This window comes from Netta rufina, assembly GCF_964035555.1.
Source record: "Netta rufina genome assembly, chromosome: 25".
NCBI lineage: Eukaryota > Metazoa > Chordata > Aves > Anseriformes > Anatidae > Netta > Netta rufina.
In genome coordinates, this window is record NC_140149.1 from 6,800,652 (window position 1) to 6,813,439 (window position 12,788).

General features: G+C 54.9%; 2 protein-coding genes across 2 annotated transcripts; both read right to left on the reverse strand.

The window, feature by feature from the left end:
* Positions 1 to 520: 520 nt before the first annotated feature.
* Positions 521 to 7,793, reverse strand: BUD13 (BUD13 homolog). Its single transcript, XM_084301393.1, has 12 exons — positions 7,669 to 7,793; positions 7,428 to 7,527; positions 6,920 to 7,004; positions 6,699 to 6,756; positions 5,322 to 6,028; positions 4,766 to 4,907; positions 4,588 to 4,681; positions 4,152 to 4,260; positions 3,518 to 3,656; positions 3,003 to 3,187; positions 2,538 to 2,619; positions 521 to 2,012 (listed from the first exon to the last, which is right to left on the reverse strand). Exons 1-12 carry the CDS (start codon positions 7,782 to 7,784, stop codon positions 1,919 to 1,921), a joined length of 1,911 nt encoding a protein of 636 aa, XP_084157519.1. The 5' UTR covers positions 7,785 to 7,793; the 3' UTR covers positions 521 to 1,918.
* Positions 7,794 to 8,208: 415 nt separating this feature from the next.
* ZPR1 (ZPR1 zinc finger) lies at positions 8,209 to 12,116 on the reverse strand. Its single transcript, XM_084301410.1, has 14 exons — positions 11,922 to 12,116; positions 11,669 to 11,830; positions 11,493 to 11,583; positions 11,318 to 11,388; positions 11,043 to 11,129; positions 10,837 to 10,959; positions 10,585 to 10,638; positions 10,418 to 10,484; positions 10,149 to 10,219; positions 9,624 to 9,713; positions 9,431 to 9,541; positions 9,086 to 9,172; positions 8,769 to 8,834; positions 8,209 to 8,407 (listed from the first exon to the last, which is right to left on the reverse strand). Exons 1-14 carry the CDS (start codon positions 12,069 to 12,071, stop codon positions 8,279 to 8,281), a joined length of 1,359 nt encoding a protein of 452 aa, XP_084157536.1. The 5' UTR covers positions 12,072 to 12,116; the 3' UTR covers positions 8,209 to 8,278.
* Positions 12,117 to 12,788: the final 672 nt, after the last annotated feature.

Genomic DNA, 12,788 nt, shown 5'->3' on the forward strand with positions numbered 1-12,788 from the left:
CTACTTTCCTGCCTGACAGGGTACAGCGGGGCCTGCACAAGCCGAGCGTGCCTTTACATCGCCTTTGTGTCCACAAAAAATGAGCCCTGCTCGGGGCTGTTTCCCTCGGTTTAGCTATTATGGTAGAAACCACAACTCACTCCCACAGGATGGTGCCTCATTCTCCATTCCTCTCCCGACCCCAGTCGCTGGCTGTGAATAGAAGGCTGTGGTTTATGTGCTTGGAAGCAGGGATGGAGGGTACCTGTGCCCAATGAACGCAGCGAGGCTTTCCGACTGCCCCATAAATACCAGCAGGACTGTCAGCACAGCTACGGCCCAGTAAGTTCCCACTTTCAGCTGGATAGTTACCAACAGACTCAGAAAAAGGTGTTAGCAAAGCACGATTTGTTTGGCCGAGCAAGCCACGGGCTGTGATGGCAGCAGAGGAAATTACATGCAATCCTTTTACCAGAAGGCTGACAATTATTTACCCGCCTCGCCCTTGCCTTGGAAAAAAACAGCACACAAAAATCGAGTAAAAAAAAAACAGAAAGCTGTTATTTACAAGTGTACATACAGATTTCAGGATGGCTAGAAACATAACTGGGAATGAAAAACAGGGAAGACAGTCTCAAGGCTCACACACTCCAGAGAAAACTTTGTCATTATCTTCTCACCCACAGCCCTCCTACTGCTCGCGAATCGCTGCAAAGAGCAATGCTGATGACTGGCCCCTGATCACTATTGAAGACAAGGCATCTCCATGGAAACTGCTGGCTGCAGTTAATACATGCTCTCTGGGACGTAAACAAGAACAACTGTATTTATTTCCAGAAGTGCTTTCTCGCAAGCAGGGATTGAGTGAAACACTCTGCCTGGCCTCCAGCTCCGAGCCCAACAGCTCTGGTCACCAGAGAGGGGTTACGTTCCGCGCCGGAGCGAGCCCCCAGGCAGCAGCGTTAAGGAAGTGCCAAGCAGCACTGTCCAGAGAGACATCTGGGGGGGCTAATCCATGACCATTAGCTACTCCGAAGAAAATAATGGTCAGGGGAAAGAGTTTAAGCAGCCTCTGCATGTTTATTTCCACAAGAAATCGACCCCCGAGGAGCTGCTGGAGCTCCTGAAGATTTTGCCTTCAAGTATAACATCGCGTGTTGTTCCTTCTGCCTCTTCCAGGGTAGAGCCAGAGCAACAGACACACAGCAAGCAGCTTCCTGCCGCAGACCGACCCGCCCGGCACAACTCCAGCAGGACAAGGAGCAGCTCTGCTTTACTAATTTCACTGCAAGCCCAATGACTCCATGAACTAGAGGGCACAAGAGCTGCACAGAACTGAACACAAGCCCTCTGGGCTCGCTAGCCAGGACATGGGGGCAGATCTGACACGAGCCCAGAGGCAAATCAGCTCACAGTACTGGGTTTTAGGGCACAGATGCTCTCTGGAAGAACTCTGGAACAGACTGACCTACTGGATGAGGTTAACTCTCCAGCGACCAGGTTCTCAGCATAGTTTCACCATGAAAAACCCTGAGATTTAAGACACCTGAAGATCTGTAAACCACCTTCAGAGGGCAAAGCATTTGGCATAAAACAATTTAGCATAGTTTCTACAGCTTATTAGATGAGAAATACATGGGCCAGGAGTCTGTGTCTGCAGCACCTCACGAGGGAGCGCCAGAGAGCAGCAGCAGGCAGCAGCCACTGCACCTCTCCAGCACACTCAGCCGCTGCAGCTCCCCGCACCAGTCCGCTCTGGCTGGTTGGAAATCCTCTCAGCAGCTCCTCTAAACGCAGCCTTGCCTCTTGGCGGACAGCCCGCTGGGACACGCTGAGGGCAGCGCTTGGTCCAGGCAGACGGAGCCACTACTCACGGCCCCGGCAGCAGGAGGTGGACCTCTAGTCCAGAGGTGCTGTTCTGCGTGGTTGTTTCTTCTGCCTACATGTCCTCAACGCTCCACTTGTACGCAAGCTCCTGAACCGCCTTCTTGTTGGCTATCCTGGCAAAACGCTGCTGCTCAAATCCGTTGGACCTACAAAGCGATACCAAGAGTGTGGGCTGCAGTACAGGAGATTTTGCTAAAGCAACAACGTTTTTTTTTAGAGACATCACAAGTTTTTCACTACTTCTGCTTTGCCATCTCCAGCTGAGTTCCCACCTTGATCTGCAGTTAACAGCAGCTAGTGCCTTTGATGAGAGTTCAGCGACTACATCCTGAGGCTGAGGGGGGCTCTCTCTGCCTGCTGCCCCGTGTTCACGTTCCAGAAGCTATCTGAAACGTTGCTGTCAGCCAACAGATGCAGCATGGTGCCAACACACAGCACAGGATGTTCCCTGGTGCCTCATCAGAGCCACTACAGGCCTTGAAGGACCTGATCCGATTAGAGCCTTGCTCCTTTCTGTCCCAGGCAAGGATGTACTTAGCACCCATTCATAACTGTTAGCAATGTAAAGGTTGCATGTGCTAAATCTCATCCCCTGTAAGCTCTTTGAAGTAAAAGCTATTTTAGTTTTACTGCTAATCTATGACATCAGTGTCTCAGGAACACATATATACCTGTCCACGCCATCCCAGCGATGCCCCGGCCATATGTTGAATCTGTTGAGTGGAGGTGCTGGCCCGTTGTACCTAGGTTTTTCTGGAGACAGAAAGAACAATACAACCATTTACTCCTGCAGTGCAATTCTGTGATCACATCAACCTCAAAGCTATATATACACAGACCTAACGCACAGACTGCCTCTACTGCCTTCTGTGGAGCTCACAGTGGAAACTTGCAGCACTCCCTTAATCAAACTGAAGTATGCTGACTGCATAAGTCACTGGATACACTCTCTAAGCTAACAAATAGCAGTAACAGTTACTAGTAACAAGCCACTAATAGCAAATACTGCTGTGTCACTAACTCCAGACAAGGACTAAGCTGCCATGAAGCAATGTTATGCTATTAATTAAACAGCAGCTGCATTTCTATGCTCCTTGGGCCTTAAAACCCACACCAGCGTAGCTTAATACCCATACCTTTCTTTTCTTTGTTCTCCTTGGCCTTCCTTTTTTTGATGAAGTCAGCCATGGGGTCTCCTTCTCTCTCTTGTTCTCGCAGCATTCGATCCAGATCCTGATCATCAATGTAACGGGCCAGTGGCTTCTGCATCTCCTTTATTGCATCTTCCACATTCTGCTGCTGTTGCCTCCCCTGTGCTAGCCTGAAAACGAACACAAACAAAGCTTTATCCCGAAACCACAGAGTCCTTTACTGTGACTTGCAGCACTGACCACAGTCCTGAACTTCCACTGTGTGCAGCATTCCCAAAGCACGTGCAGCAATGGATGGGATAATTCAAGGGGTCTCTAAGACATGCCAGAGTATGTCGTACACTGGTCCCAGGCTCAAACTCAAAACATTACTAACCTTCAGCCCCTGACCCTGTGAGAGGTAGCACTATAAGCGGTACCTTTGGTGGTACCAAAACCAGACAAAAAAGCAGGGAGTGGAGCTGTGATGCAAGACCCAACGACCACAGAAAGCCCCTTACCCTTTGCCCCATCTGGCGTATTGTTCATCTCTCTCGGCCTTGGCTTCATCTTTCTGCTTCTGCTCAAGTCGTTCCTGGGCAAGGTCCCTCTTGCGGCCTGACTTGTCTCGGAAGACGGTTTCAGTGTGCCGGGATTCCTCTGAAGGTGACAGATGCCCCAAGTCACTCATTTTGGAATACTTCACAGTCTCTAGACAATTCAGTGACTAACCGGAACTCATCTCTGCATATTCTCCTTTTACGTGTTCTAGCCTCTGAAAGAGCTTACCTGCTGGTAACAGGCAAATTAGCTGCTGCCCCACATAGCCACACTCACCCCACGAGCTCTCTGAACACTAGTTCACTTCTTCCGATTAGGACGTGAAGTGGGACAGACAGAGTAAAAGCCTCTCACCTCCCCAGCTATTTCACTAGCACTGCTTTGAAATCACCATTTGAAGTGTTTTGTGTTTTTTTTTTTCAGAGGCCCACTGGCCCTACCCACAGGAATCCATCAGCATGTCTAGATTCTGCTCCACAGGGTTGCTCTCCAACAACCAGCACTCAAGACAGGGCCTGACACAGCATTAAGAACCAGCAGAAAGCGGAGAAAAATAAAGCAAGCTGCTGCTCACCGGTGGCTTTAGACCCCTACCTTCCAGGCGCCTGTTACTTCTCTCACGCTTCTTGAGCTCTTGCTGCTCCCTCCGCAGCACATCAGCTGACACCAAGCCAGCTTTGACACCCGACATCATCGTGTTTGCCTGGGGATCAAACAAGAATCACACTTGCTGCTGGCTGAGAGCTGCCCAGTAACCCAGAGGCATAATGAGGGGATGGCCCAAAATCAAGAGAAATACCAGAAAAGACAGCCAGGTTACAAAGCCACTCTGGGAGCAGCTGCCACAGCCCTCCAAAAAAAAACAGTGCACTGAGATAGAGTCCCCTTATGTCTCTCACACCTCATCTCATTGAGAGCTGACAGTCCAGCACAGCTGCACGGATGAGGTGCAGTCTGTAAGCCATTGGACTTCAAGTTTTCTATCAGAAGGAAGTCATCTAGTGGTCAGATGGAAAGACAAAACCCTCACCTTCTTGGGAGATCCCTTAGAGTCACGGTGGTGATGCGGCGAGAGATCAGTGGGACTCCTCGAGCTCTGCTGATCCTTCCCAGTGGGCAGAGTCCTTCACAGAAGAGAGAAATCAGTCAGAAAACGTGCTTTGATTCTGTTGCAGAGGACTGTGCTTAAGGGAATCACTAGGCCTGACCTGCGATCCTTCCGTGGCGGGGAAAGGTCTGCATCAGAGGCGTTCCGGGCGGCCCTCCGGGGAGGTGGGGACTCAGAATCATGCCTCGAGCACCTCTGAGGCGAGGGCACGTGCCTAGGCTTCCTCGTGTCTGGGGAAGCACCTGTAACACAGACACGTATGAGAACCACAGAACGTCTGAAGGTGGTGATGCACGAAGTAACTCACTGAAAAAATCAATACCTTGAGAGGTGACAAGCTGCAGGGAAAGACAAACACGTGGCATCAGCCTTTAAATTCTATTCCTTCTGAACGTGCACTGCTTGGAGGCAAGGTTTAAGTTTTCCTTTCAGACAAGTTAAGCCTCACCCAGCTAACCTGTAGGTTAACTCTGCTCAAGCTAATAACTAGTAGGATTACAGGAACTAGTTTAACCAGAGGCAGCAAACTGCCCACTACCATTCCTTGCTGACTGCTAATCCCACACTGCTCACCCCTAGAACCATGCAAACACCCCCACAGACCAGGCAGCCAGCAACGACCAGCAGAGACAGAACAACAACTCTTCCAGGCTCACCTTTTGTTCTACTCGGCTTTTTCTGAGCGGGTGACCCAGACCTCTTTTGCCGACGTGGTGACGAATCTGGGTCAGAATCATCTCTCCTCCTCCGTGGAGGGGACAGATCTGGAGTAGCCTGCCGCTTCTGACGCGGCATCCCCCCCGACTGTGACTTCTCCGTTGTTTTGCAGCCCTTTTTTCCCATTGCTGAACTGACTCTCTTTGGAGAGACATCTGGGGAGTCATGGCGCTTCCGTCTTGGCGGGGAGAGATCTGGGGAGTCGTGGCGTTTCCGCCTTGGTGGAGAGAGATCTGGAGAGTCGTGGCGTTTCCGCCTCGGAGGTGATGAATCTGGAGAGTCGTGGCGCTTCCGTCTTGGTGGAGAAAGATCTGGGGAGTCGTGGCGCTGTCGCCTGGGAGGAGAGAGATCTGGAGAGTCGTGGCGCTGTCGCTTGGAAGCTGATGGGTCTGGAGAGTCGTGGCGCTTCCGCCTCGGAGGAGAGAGATCCGGAGAGTCGTGGCGTTTCTGTCGTGGTGGGGAGAGATCTGGGGAGTCGTGGCGTTTCCGTCTCGGCGGAGAGAGATCCGGGGAGTCGTGGCGCTGCTGCCGGGGAGGTAAGAGGCTGGGGGAATTGTTTCTCTCTCGCCTGGGAGGGGACAGATCGGGGGAGTCGTGCCGCAGTTGCCTTGGTGGTGAGTTGTCTGGGGAGTCGTGGCGCTGTTGCCTAGGAGGAGGAGGGAAGTTTCAAATGAGAATTAGTTTGTTTTGCTTTGCTGTCTCCAGACTGGAAACAGAAACAAAAATGGAGCCTGTAAAGCTACCAGGAGGATAGAATAACAGCAACCTGCATAACTCAGCCACAGGCTTATGAAAACAGATCCAAGAAACCTTCCAAGATGACTTAGATCACAGCAAACCTCTGTTAGCATCACTTTATGGTCTACAGGAACCCTTGGAACACTCAAACTACAAAACCCATTTGCCCATTTTGTGCCCTCCTTCAATCACCTCCTCACGACAAAACGCCCCATTGGGCTGTCCCTGAGCCTGGGCTCTGATCACAGAACATCCCCCAGCTGTGTTCAGAAGAGGGGCACATTGCAACGCCACCACCCTCACTGTGCTCCAGGTCTGCACCCAGTCACCACCCAGATTTATCTGTTAGCAAGGGATTGCAGGGTGGCTGCTTGCACATCTTGCAGAAACCTGAACAACGTGCCAGCTGACAGCTTTTTTCCCCCATCCAGAGGGAATTCAGCAGTGGAAGAAGTATCCCCATGTGTGCTACTTCTCACACTGCAGCAGACTTTGAAACTACAGAATGAGACAGAGAACAACCAATACAAATAAAAAAAGATTAACTAAGAGAAAAATTTGTGGCTGGAAATACAGACCTTGCAGTAGGTTTGGCAGGTACTGAGATATCTGAACTCTGCGAGTCTTCGTTCTGGTCTAAAGAAAAAACATCAGTAAGTTACTAGAGTAAGGTTCTCCACACTGTGATCTCTTTAGCACTGAAAGTTGTTTTGCAAGCTAGCAATATTTCTACCTCACCATTTTACTGTTCAGAACAGCAAAGCATTCAGGGAGAAGTGCCAGGAAGGCTTTGCCTCACCTCCTAAAAGCTTCCATTTCGCATTTGTTCGGAACTCCTCCATGAGCTTTACTTCATTGGGACGCTCATCGATGAACTCTGCCACCTAAGGATGAAACGCTAGAGTCAACAATGCAAATTGTAGGAGGAAAAAGAAACAGAAAGGGGCTTAAACTCTGCAAAAGAAGCAATCAGGTGTGACTGTGGGTAAGAAGCAGTGCATCAGCTGCCTTCCTGCAGGGCTGCTGAGAGGGTTGCGAGGCACTGGGATGGGCTGCCCAGGGGAGAGGTCGCCACCATCCCTGGGGCTCTTTAAAAGACGTTTAGGTGCAGAGCTCGGTGATATGGCCTAGGGGAGGGCTTGCTGTGTCCGCTCAGAGGCTGGACCAGGTACTCCTGGAGCTCTCTCCCAGTGCAGGTAATTCTGTTCCCTACAGAATTAGGAATTAAAGCCCTAATTACGGAATTAAAGCCCTAATCCCGCTGCAATCCCACCCCTGACGGCTCCGTGCCCCCCCGGGGCGCTCACCACGGGCAGGTCGCCCTCCTCCTCCTCCTCCTCGTCCTGCTGCTGCTGCTCCCCGCCGGCCAGGCTGCTCCAGCTCACGTCGTCATCCACGATCCGCATCCTGCGGGCGGGCCCGGGGCCTCCGTCAGCGGCCGGGGCCCGAGCCCGGGCCCGGCTGTGAGGGATGGGGGGGGGGAGGGGAAGCACCGGGCCCGGTTCTGAGGCGTTGGGGGGGGGGAGGAGGCCTCGGCCCCGCACTCACCCGGTCCTGGCGGCGCCCGGCGGCTTCTTCCTGCGGCGGCGGCGGGGCTGAGCGGCGGGGGGGCCGCTGAGGTAGCGCTGCAGGTACTGGGCCTTCGGCAGGCCCCGCGCCGCCATGGCCGGGCCGCAACCGGGGGGAAGGAGGAAGGACGGCGGCCGCCGAGGGACACGGCGCGGCGGAGGGGGCGTGGCTAACGGGTGAGGGGGCGTGGTCAGTGAATATGTGGGCGTGGTCACCGCTTGTGTTAAGTATCGGTGAGTGGGCGTGGGTATTAGGAAGGGGGCGTGGTCTATGCGGAGTGGGCGTGATCACTGTGTTATGTGTCGGTGGGTGGGCGTGGTCACTCTGGAAGGGGGCGTGGTCACTCTGGAAGGGGGCGTGGTCACTCTGGAAGGGGGCGTGGTCACTCTGGAAGGGGGCGTGGCCTCCCGCCCCGCCACGAGGAGCCGAGCGCAGGGTGCTATCCGCAGGTGCTTTATTAGAACAAACCCCAAAAACAGCCGAATCGACCCCAAAATCACCCCCCCCACCCACCCCAGCGTGGCGCTCCCGGCACAGCCCCGGTGAGCAGCGAGTCCTGGTGCTGTGGGAGGGGGGCTGGGCCCCGCCGCTATCGGTCGGCGGCCGCCTCGTAGCCCTCGGTGCGCATGTCGTTGATGCCCAGCTCCTCGTTCTGCTCGAAGGTGCGCTCGTAGCGCTCCACCTGCAGCTCCGGGTCCTCCTCCGGGGCGTACACGTTCTGCGGGGCAGAGAGAAGCCTCCTGAGCCTCCCTCCCCTCCTGCCAGGGGCTGAGGAGCTCCAGACCCAACAAACCCAGCCCCTGTGCCAAACACCAGTTGCCCACCAGACCCCCAACAAACCCAAATTCCAGAATTCCAAAATCCCCAGCCCCTAATCCCAAACACAGACACCACTGCCACCATCCCTCCCCCCAATTTACCAGCAGTCTTCCTTCCCTAGGAAGTACCTTCCTTCCTTGGGTACTCCCCCTCGTTACACAAGCCCCCCAAAAACCCTGACAGCCAACAAAAAGGGGAAAAAAAAAATCCTCCCAAGCCATTCAGAACATGTCAGGATGTTTAAGTGCACACGGCTGTACCTGAAGGTAGCTGTTGCCTGCTGGATCATCCATTATGAAGTGAGCCTTGGTCTTTCCCTCTATTATCTGCAGAAAGAGAGTACACCAATATATTAAGGCACTTGTGGTGCCAACAGACCCACAGCACACATCTTCTCATTTAATATCTGCCTTAGTTAGCAGCAGCTCCTTGACAAACACGTGAGGGCACAGAAGCACAAGTGTGGGACAGCTCAAGGAGGTTCTGTGGCACTCGGCACGGAGTTCAGTTACACACACCCCATTCACTGCAGGGACAAAGCCAAAACTACTCCGCAGTTTGAGTTCAGGACACTTACCTCCTGCAGTCTGCCAACAAACTCCTGCAGCTTTTCTTTCTTGCTTGGAGTAGAGCTGTCACCAAGGGTGAAGGGGTTTCTCTCCACCTGGAAGAGCAGACCCAGCACTTATGCAGGGCAGGAGAAGCCCAGTCCCACAGTGCCCTCACCACACAAAAGGCCAAAAATTAATTCAGAGGGGTCTGAGCTCTGCTGGGTGGCGAGAAGGACCCTTCAGCACAAGCACAACCAACACGCCGTGCTGGGAAGGGAGGAAGAAGCACAAGAGGAGCAGTGCCCTGCTCTGCAGAGGAATACAAACACTTCTGGCAGAGCCCCGCTAGACAGCAGCCCAGGCCTACTCACCAGATCTTTGATGTCCTTCAGCAGCCCTTCCAACGTGGTGAATTTCCCTCCCAGTGCTCCCATTCCCAGCTCAAACTCCAGCTCTGGAATCTCCACGCTGCACGTCTCCGACTGTAACAGGGACCCCACGTGAGTCCTGACAGCCCAGCAGGCACCCTCTGCGGGAGGGGGCAGGTAGCCGAAGGCTCCTTACCTTTAGGATGTCTCTTGTCATGTCTGAAGGATCTGTAATCCGAAGGGTGATCCTGGTGCCCTGGGGTTCTATTGCTCCTCCAGACTTCACCTACAACACCCAGCAGTCAGTGGCCCCAACTTTTATACTGGTCAGGCCACAATTTATAGGGAAGCCAGGTCACGATGCCCTCGGAGGGCCTGCTCTGGTATTTCCAAGCTTGCAGTGCAAAGGCAGACACAGGGACAGCCCCATACACTTTGGGAACCCGGGCAGGTTTGGAGCTGGATGACCCCCTCCCTAAATGCAGCTCTTCAAGACAGAACTCTCTCACACGTAACCAAGGCAGTTCTACACCCAGTGCAATGCACCTCATGAAACAGACTGAGAGCCCAGCCTCCCTGCCTGGCTTGCCCAAACTGCTGTGTTTTGAGCAGTGTGAAGCACAGACAGCGAGTCTGAGAAACATCCAGCCATGAAAGAATACAAGAACTCCCCCCAGCACACAAAAAGAAGAAAGAACAGGTCAGAGGTTTACCAGCTCACCTCATTTGTCCTGTGCCCACAGGAGTCACAGTTTGTGGCCATGATAATCACCTCCTTGAAGTGGGGGATTTCTGGAGCAGGCAGTCAAGGAAAATTCAACAATTCCATCTCAGAGCGGCCTGTGCCCTCTGCTAGCTATCATTTATTCATGCCTTATGGATGCAGCAGAATAGGCCCAGGGCAGCACACAAAGCCACCCTCACCCTGGCCTTTGCACAGCCCCCGGCAGCTGCCACCAGCCTGACCCCAGGCTGTCACCCACAGGATACGCACCAGCTTCATGTTTGTGTTAGCTGGGGCATTGCACTCGGGGCAGTTGGTGTTGAACTGCAGTACCTAGATCAAAGGAAGGAAAAGGGCAGTCGGGGAGCATCAGCCAGCCCCACGCACCACAGTCACCTCGACACAGCCACCATCAGATTGCAAAGTCACCCACCTCGTTCCTCAGATCCTCTACAGAATCAGCTGGCTTCTCATCCAACTCCTCTCCCTGCAACAGGAGAGGCCAGAAACAGCATTAACTGCTACCTGCTCTTCAATTTGAGGTCTCACAGACAGCGAGGGACAGATCAGTCCTGAGTGTGTGCCCAGGCCACGTGGCCACACGCATGCAGAAAGCTGCCACCAGACCACCAGCGATGTGGAAGGCACTGCTGGGCAGAAAGGGAGCACACCACAGCCACGTTACCTCAATCCCCAGCATGGCAGCCTGCTGGGGAGTCCTCTTGTAATGAGTGACCACGAGAGCTTCATCCTTCTGTGGCGCGTAGGGGTTCTCCACAAAGCTGTTCCCTGAAGGGTCGTCTATGATCTACAGCAGAAGAGCCAAAGGAAGCCTTAGGAAGCCAGCCCACGCTTCCACCAGAACGGGTCTGCCCTTCTGCACATACTTACAAACGTGAAAGGGGAATGTACTTCTTTCAGCTGTTTTAATTTACCAATGAACTCATCGATTTTACTTGCCACCTCTTTGTCTGTTGCCTGCGAAAAGGGAGACACGTTTGAGACCGATGCTGGGGGCAACCCAGAGCTGAAGATAACGCTGTCAGCAGAACAAACCAGAGCCCGTAACACTGCAGATTAGAAGGGCAGAGAGCCAGGAGGTAGGGGAGCAACAAAGTAAGCGTGTACCAAGTCTCTGAAGAGACTCCTCTGGCACAGCACCTTACCCAGCGGACAGGCTGGTCCTGCTCCAGGCCCATGACGGCTCTGTCGATGATGCCTTCGATGGTGGTCAGAACTTGAAGGGGAGAGAACAGAGGCGCAGGGGCAGCGCTCAGCGCACCCCGGCGGTGCTGCTGGCCCTGAGGGGGGCAGCGCAGGGGGGGCAGGCCCCGTACCCACCTCCTTTCTGCGAGAAGGCAGGGATCTCGAAGTCCAGCTCGGGGATGCGCGCGGAGGCACAGTCAGTCTTCACCACCTCCCTGTTCATATCCTGCAGGGCACAGCCCCATCACCACAACAGCCCCCAAAAAACCTCCCTCACCCCGGGGGGGGGGGTTTGGGACCCCTCCGCTCACCTGCCGGGACCCCACCGCCAGCGTGTAGCGCACCCCCCGCTCCTGGATGCTGCCCGCGGGCTGGATCTCGGCGTCGGCCCATCCGCAGGCGGTGCAGCTGAAGGAGCTGACGATCAGCTCCCTGAAGAACGGCACCCGCGTCAGCAGCAGCCGCGTCACGCCCTGCGGCGGGGCACGGTGAGGCGCGGGGCTGGCTCCGGGACCCGCCGCCCCCACCCCACACCACCACCGCCGCCCCCCGCCGTGCTCTCACGTTGCGGTGGCACTTCATGCACAGAGACTCGATCTCCGCCGGCCGCTGCTCGCCGTCCTCGGCGCCCAGCGGGCGGAACAGGGCGGCCCCGCCGCTCCCGGCCCCGGTCTCGCCCCCGGTCCCGGCCTCCACCGCGCCCAGCGCCGACATCTTGTGGAGCGCCGCGGCCCCGCCGCACCGCGCAGGCGCGGCCCGCCGCCACGTGACGGCGGGGGCACGTGGGGAAGGGGTGGGAGGAACGGGGAGGTGGGCGGGGCGGCGCGCTGGGGGGTGAATGGGAGCGGCCGGGAGGCCACGCCCATTATGTGTAGCCACGCCCACCGGGTGTAGCCACGCCCCCCCGTCGTGGTCCCATCAATGGCACCCCGGGCTCTCTGCCCCTCTTCTGCCCACTTTTCTGGCCCCCCTTTTTTTTTATTTTTATTTTTATTATTATTATTATTATTATTATTATTATTATTTTATTTTTGTTGTGTCTCCCAGAGGCGTCCAGGGCCATAAATGAGGGCACGGCCGCTGGGCTCAGCTCCCTCCTGGCCCCGCAGAGCAGCCTGGAGGAGGAGGAGGAGGAAAGCACTGGAGGAAGGCTGTGGAGGAGGAAGAGGAAGGCAGAGGAGATGGAGGAGGAGGAGGAAGGCAGTGGAGAAAGGCAGTGGAAGAGGAGGAGGAGGAGGGGGAGGAGGAGGAAGGCAGAAGAGGAGGAGCAGGAAGGCAATGGAAAAAGAGGAGGAGGAGGAGGAAGGCAGTGGAGGAGGATGAGGATGAGGAGGAGGAAGGCAGCGGTTAGCGGAGCAGCCCACAGGCCAGCTGCTCACAGCAGGACATTGGGACTGGCTGCAGATCACCCAGCCATGGGTCCCCCTGGCG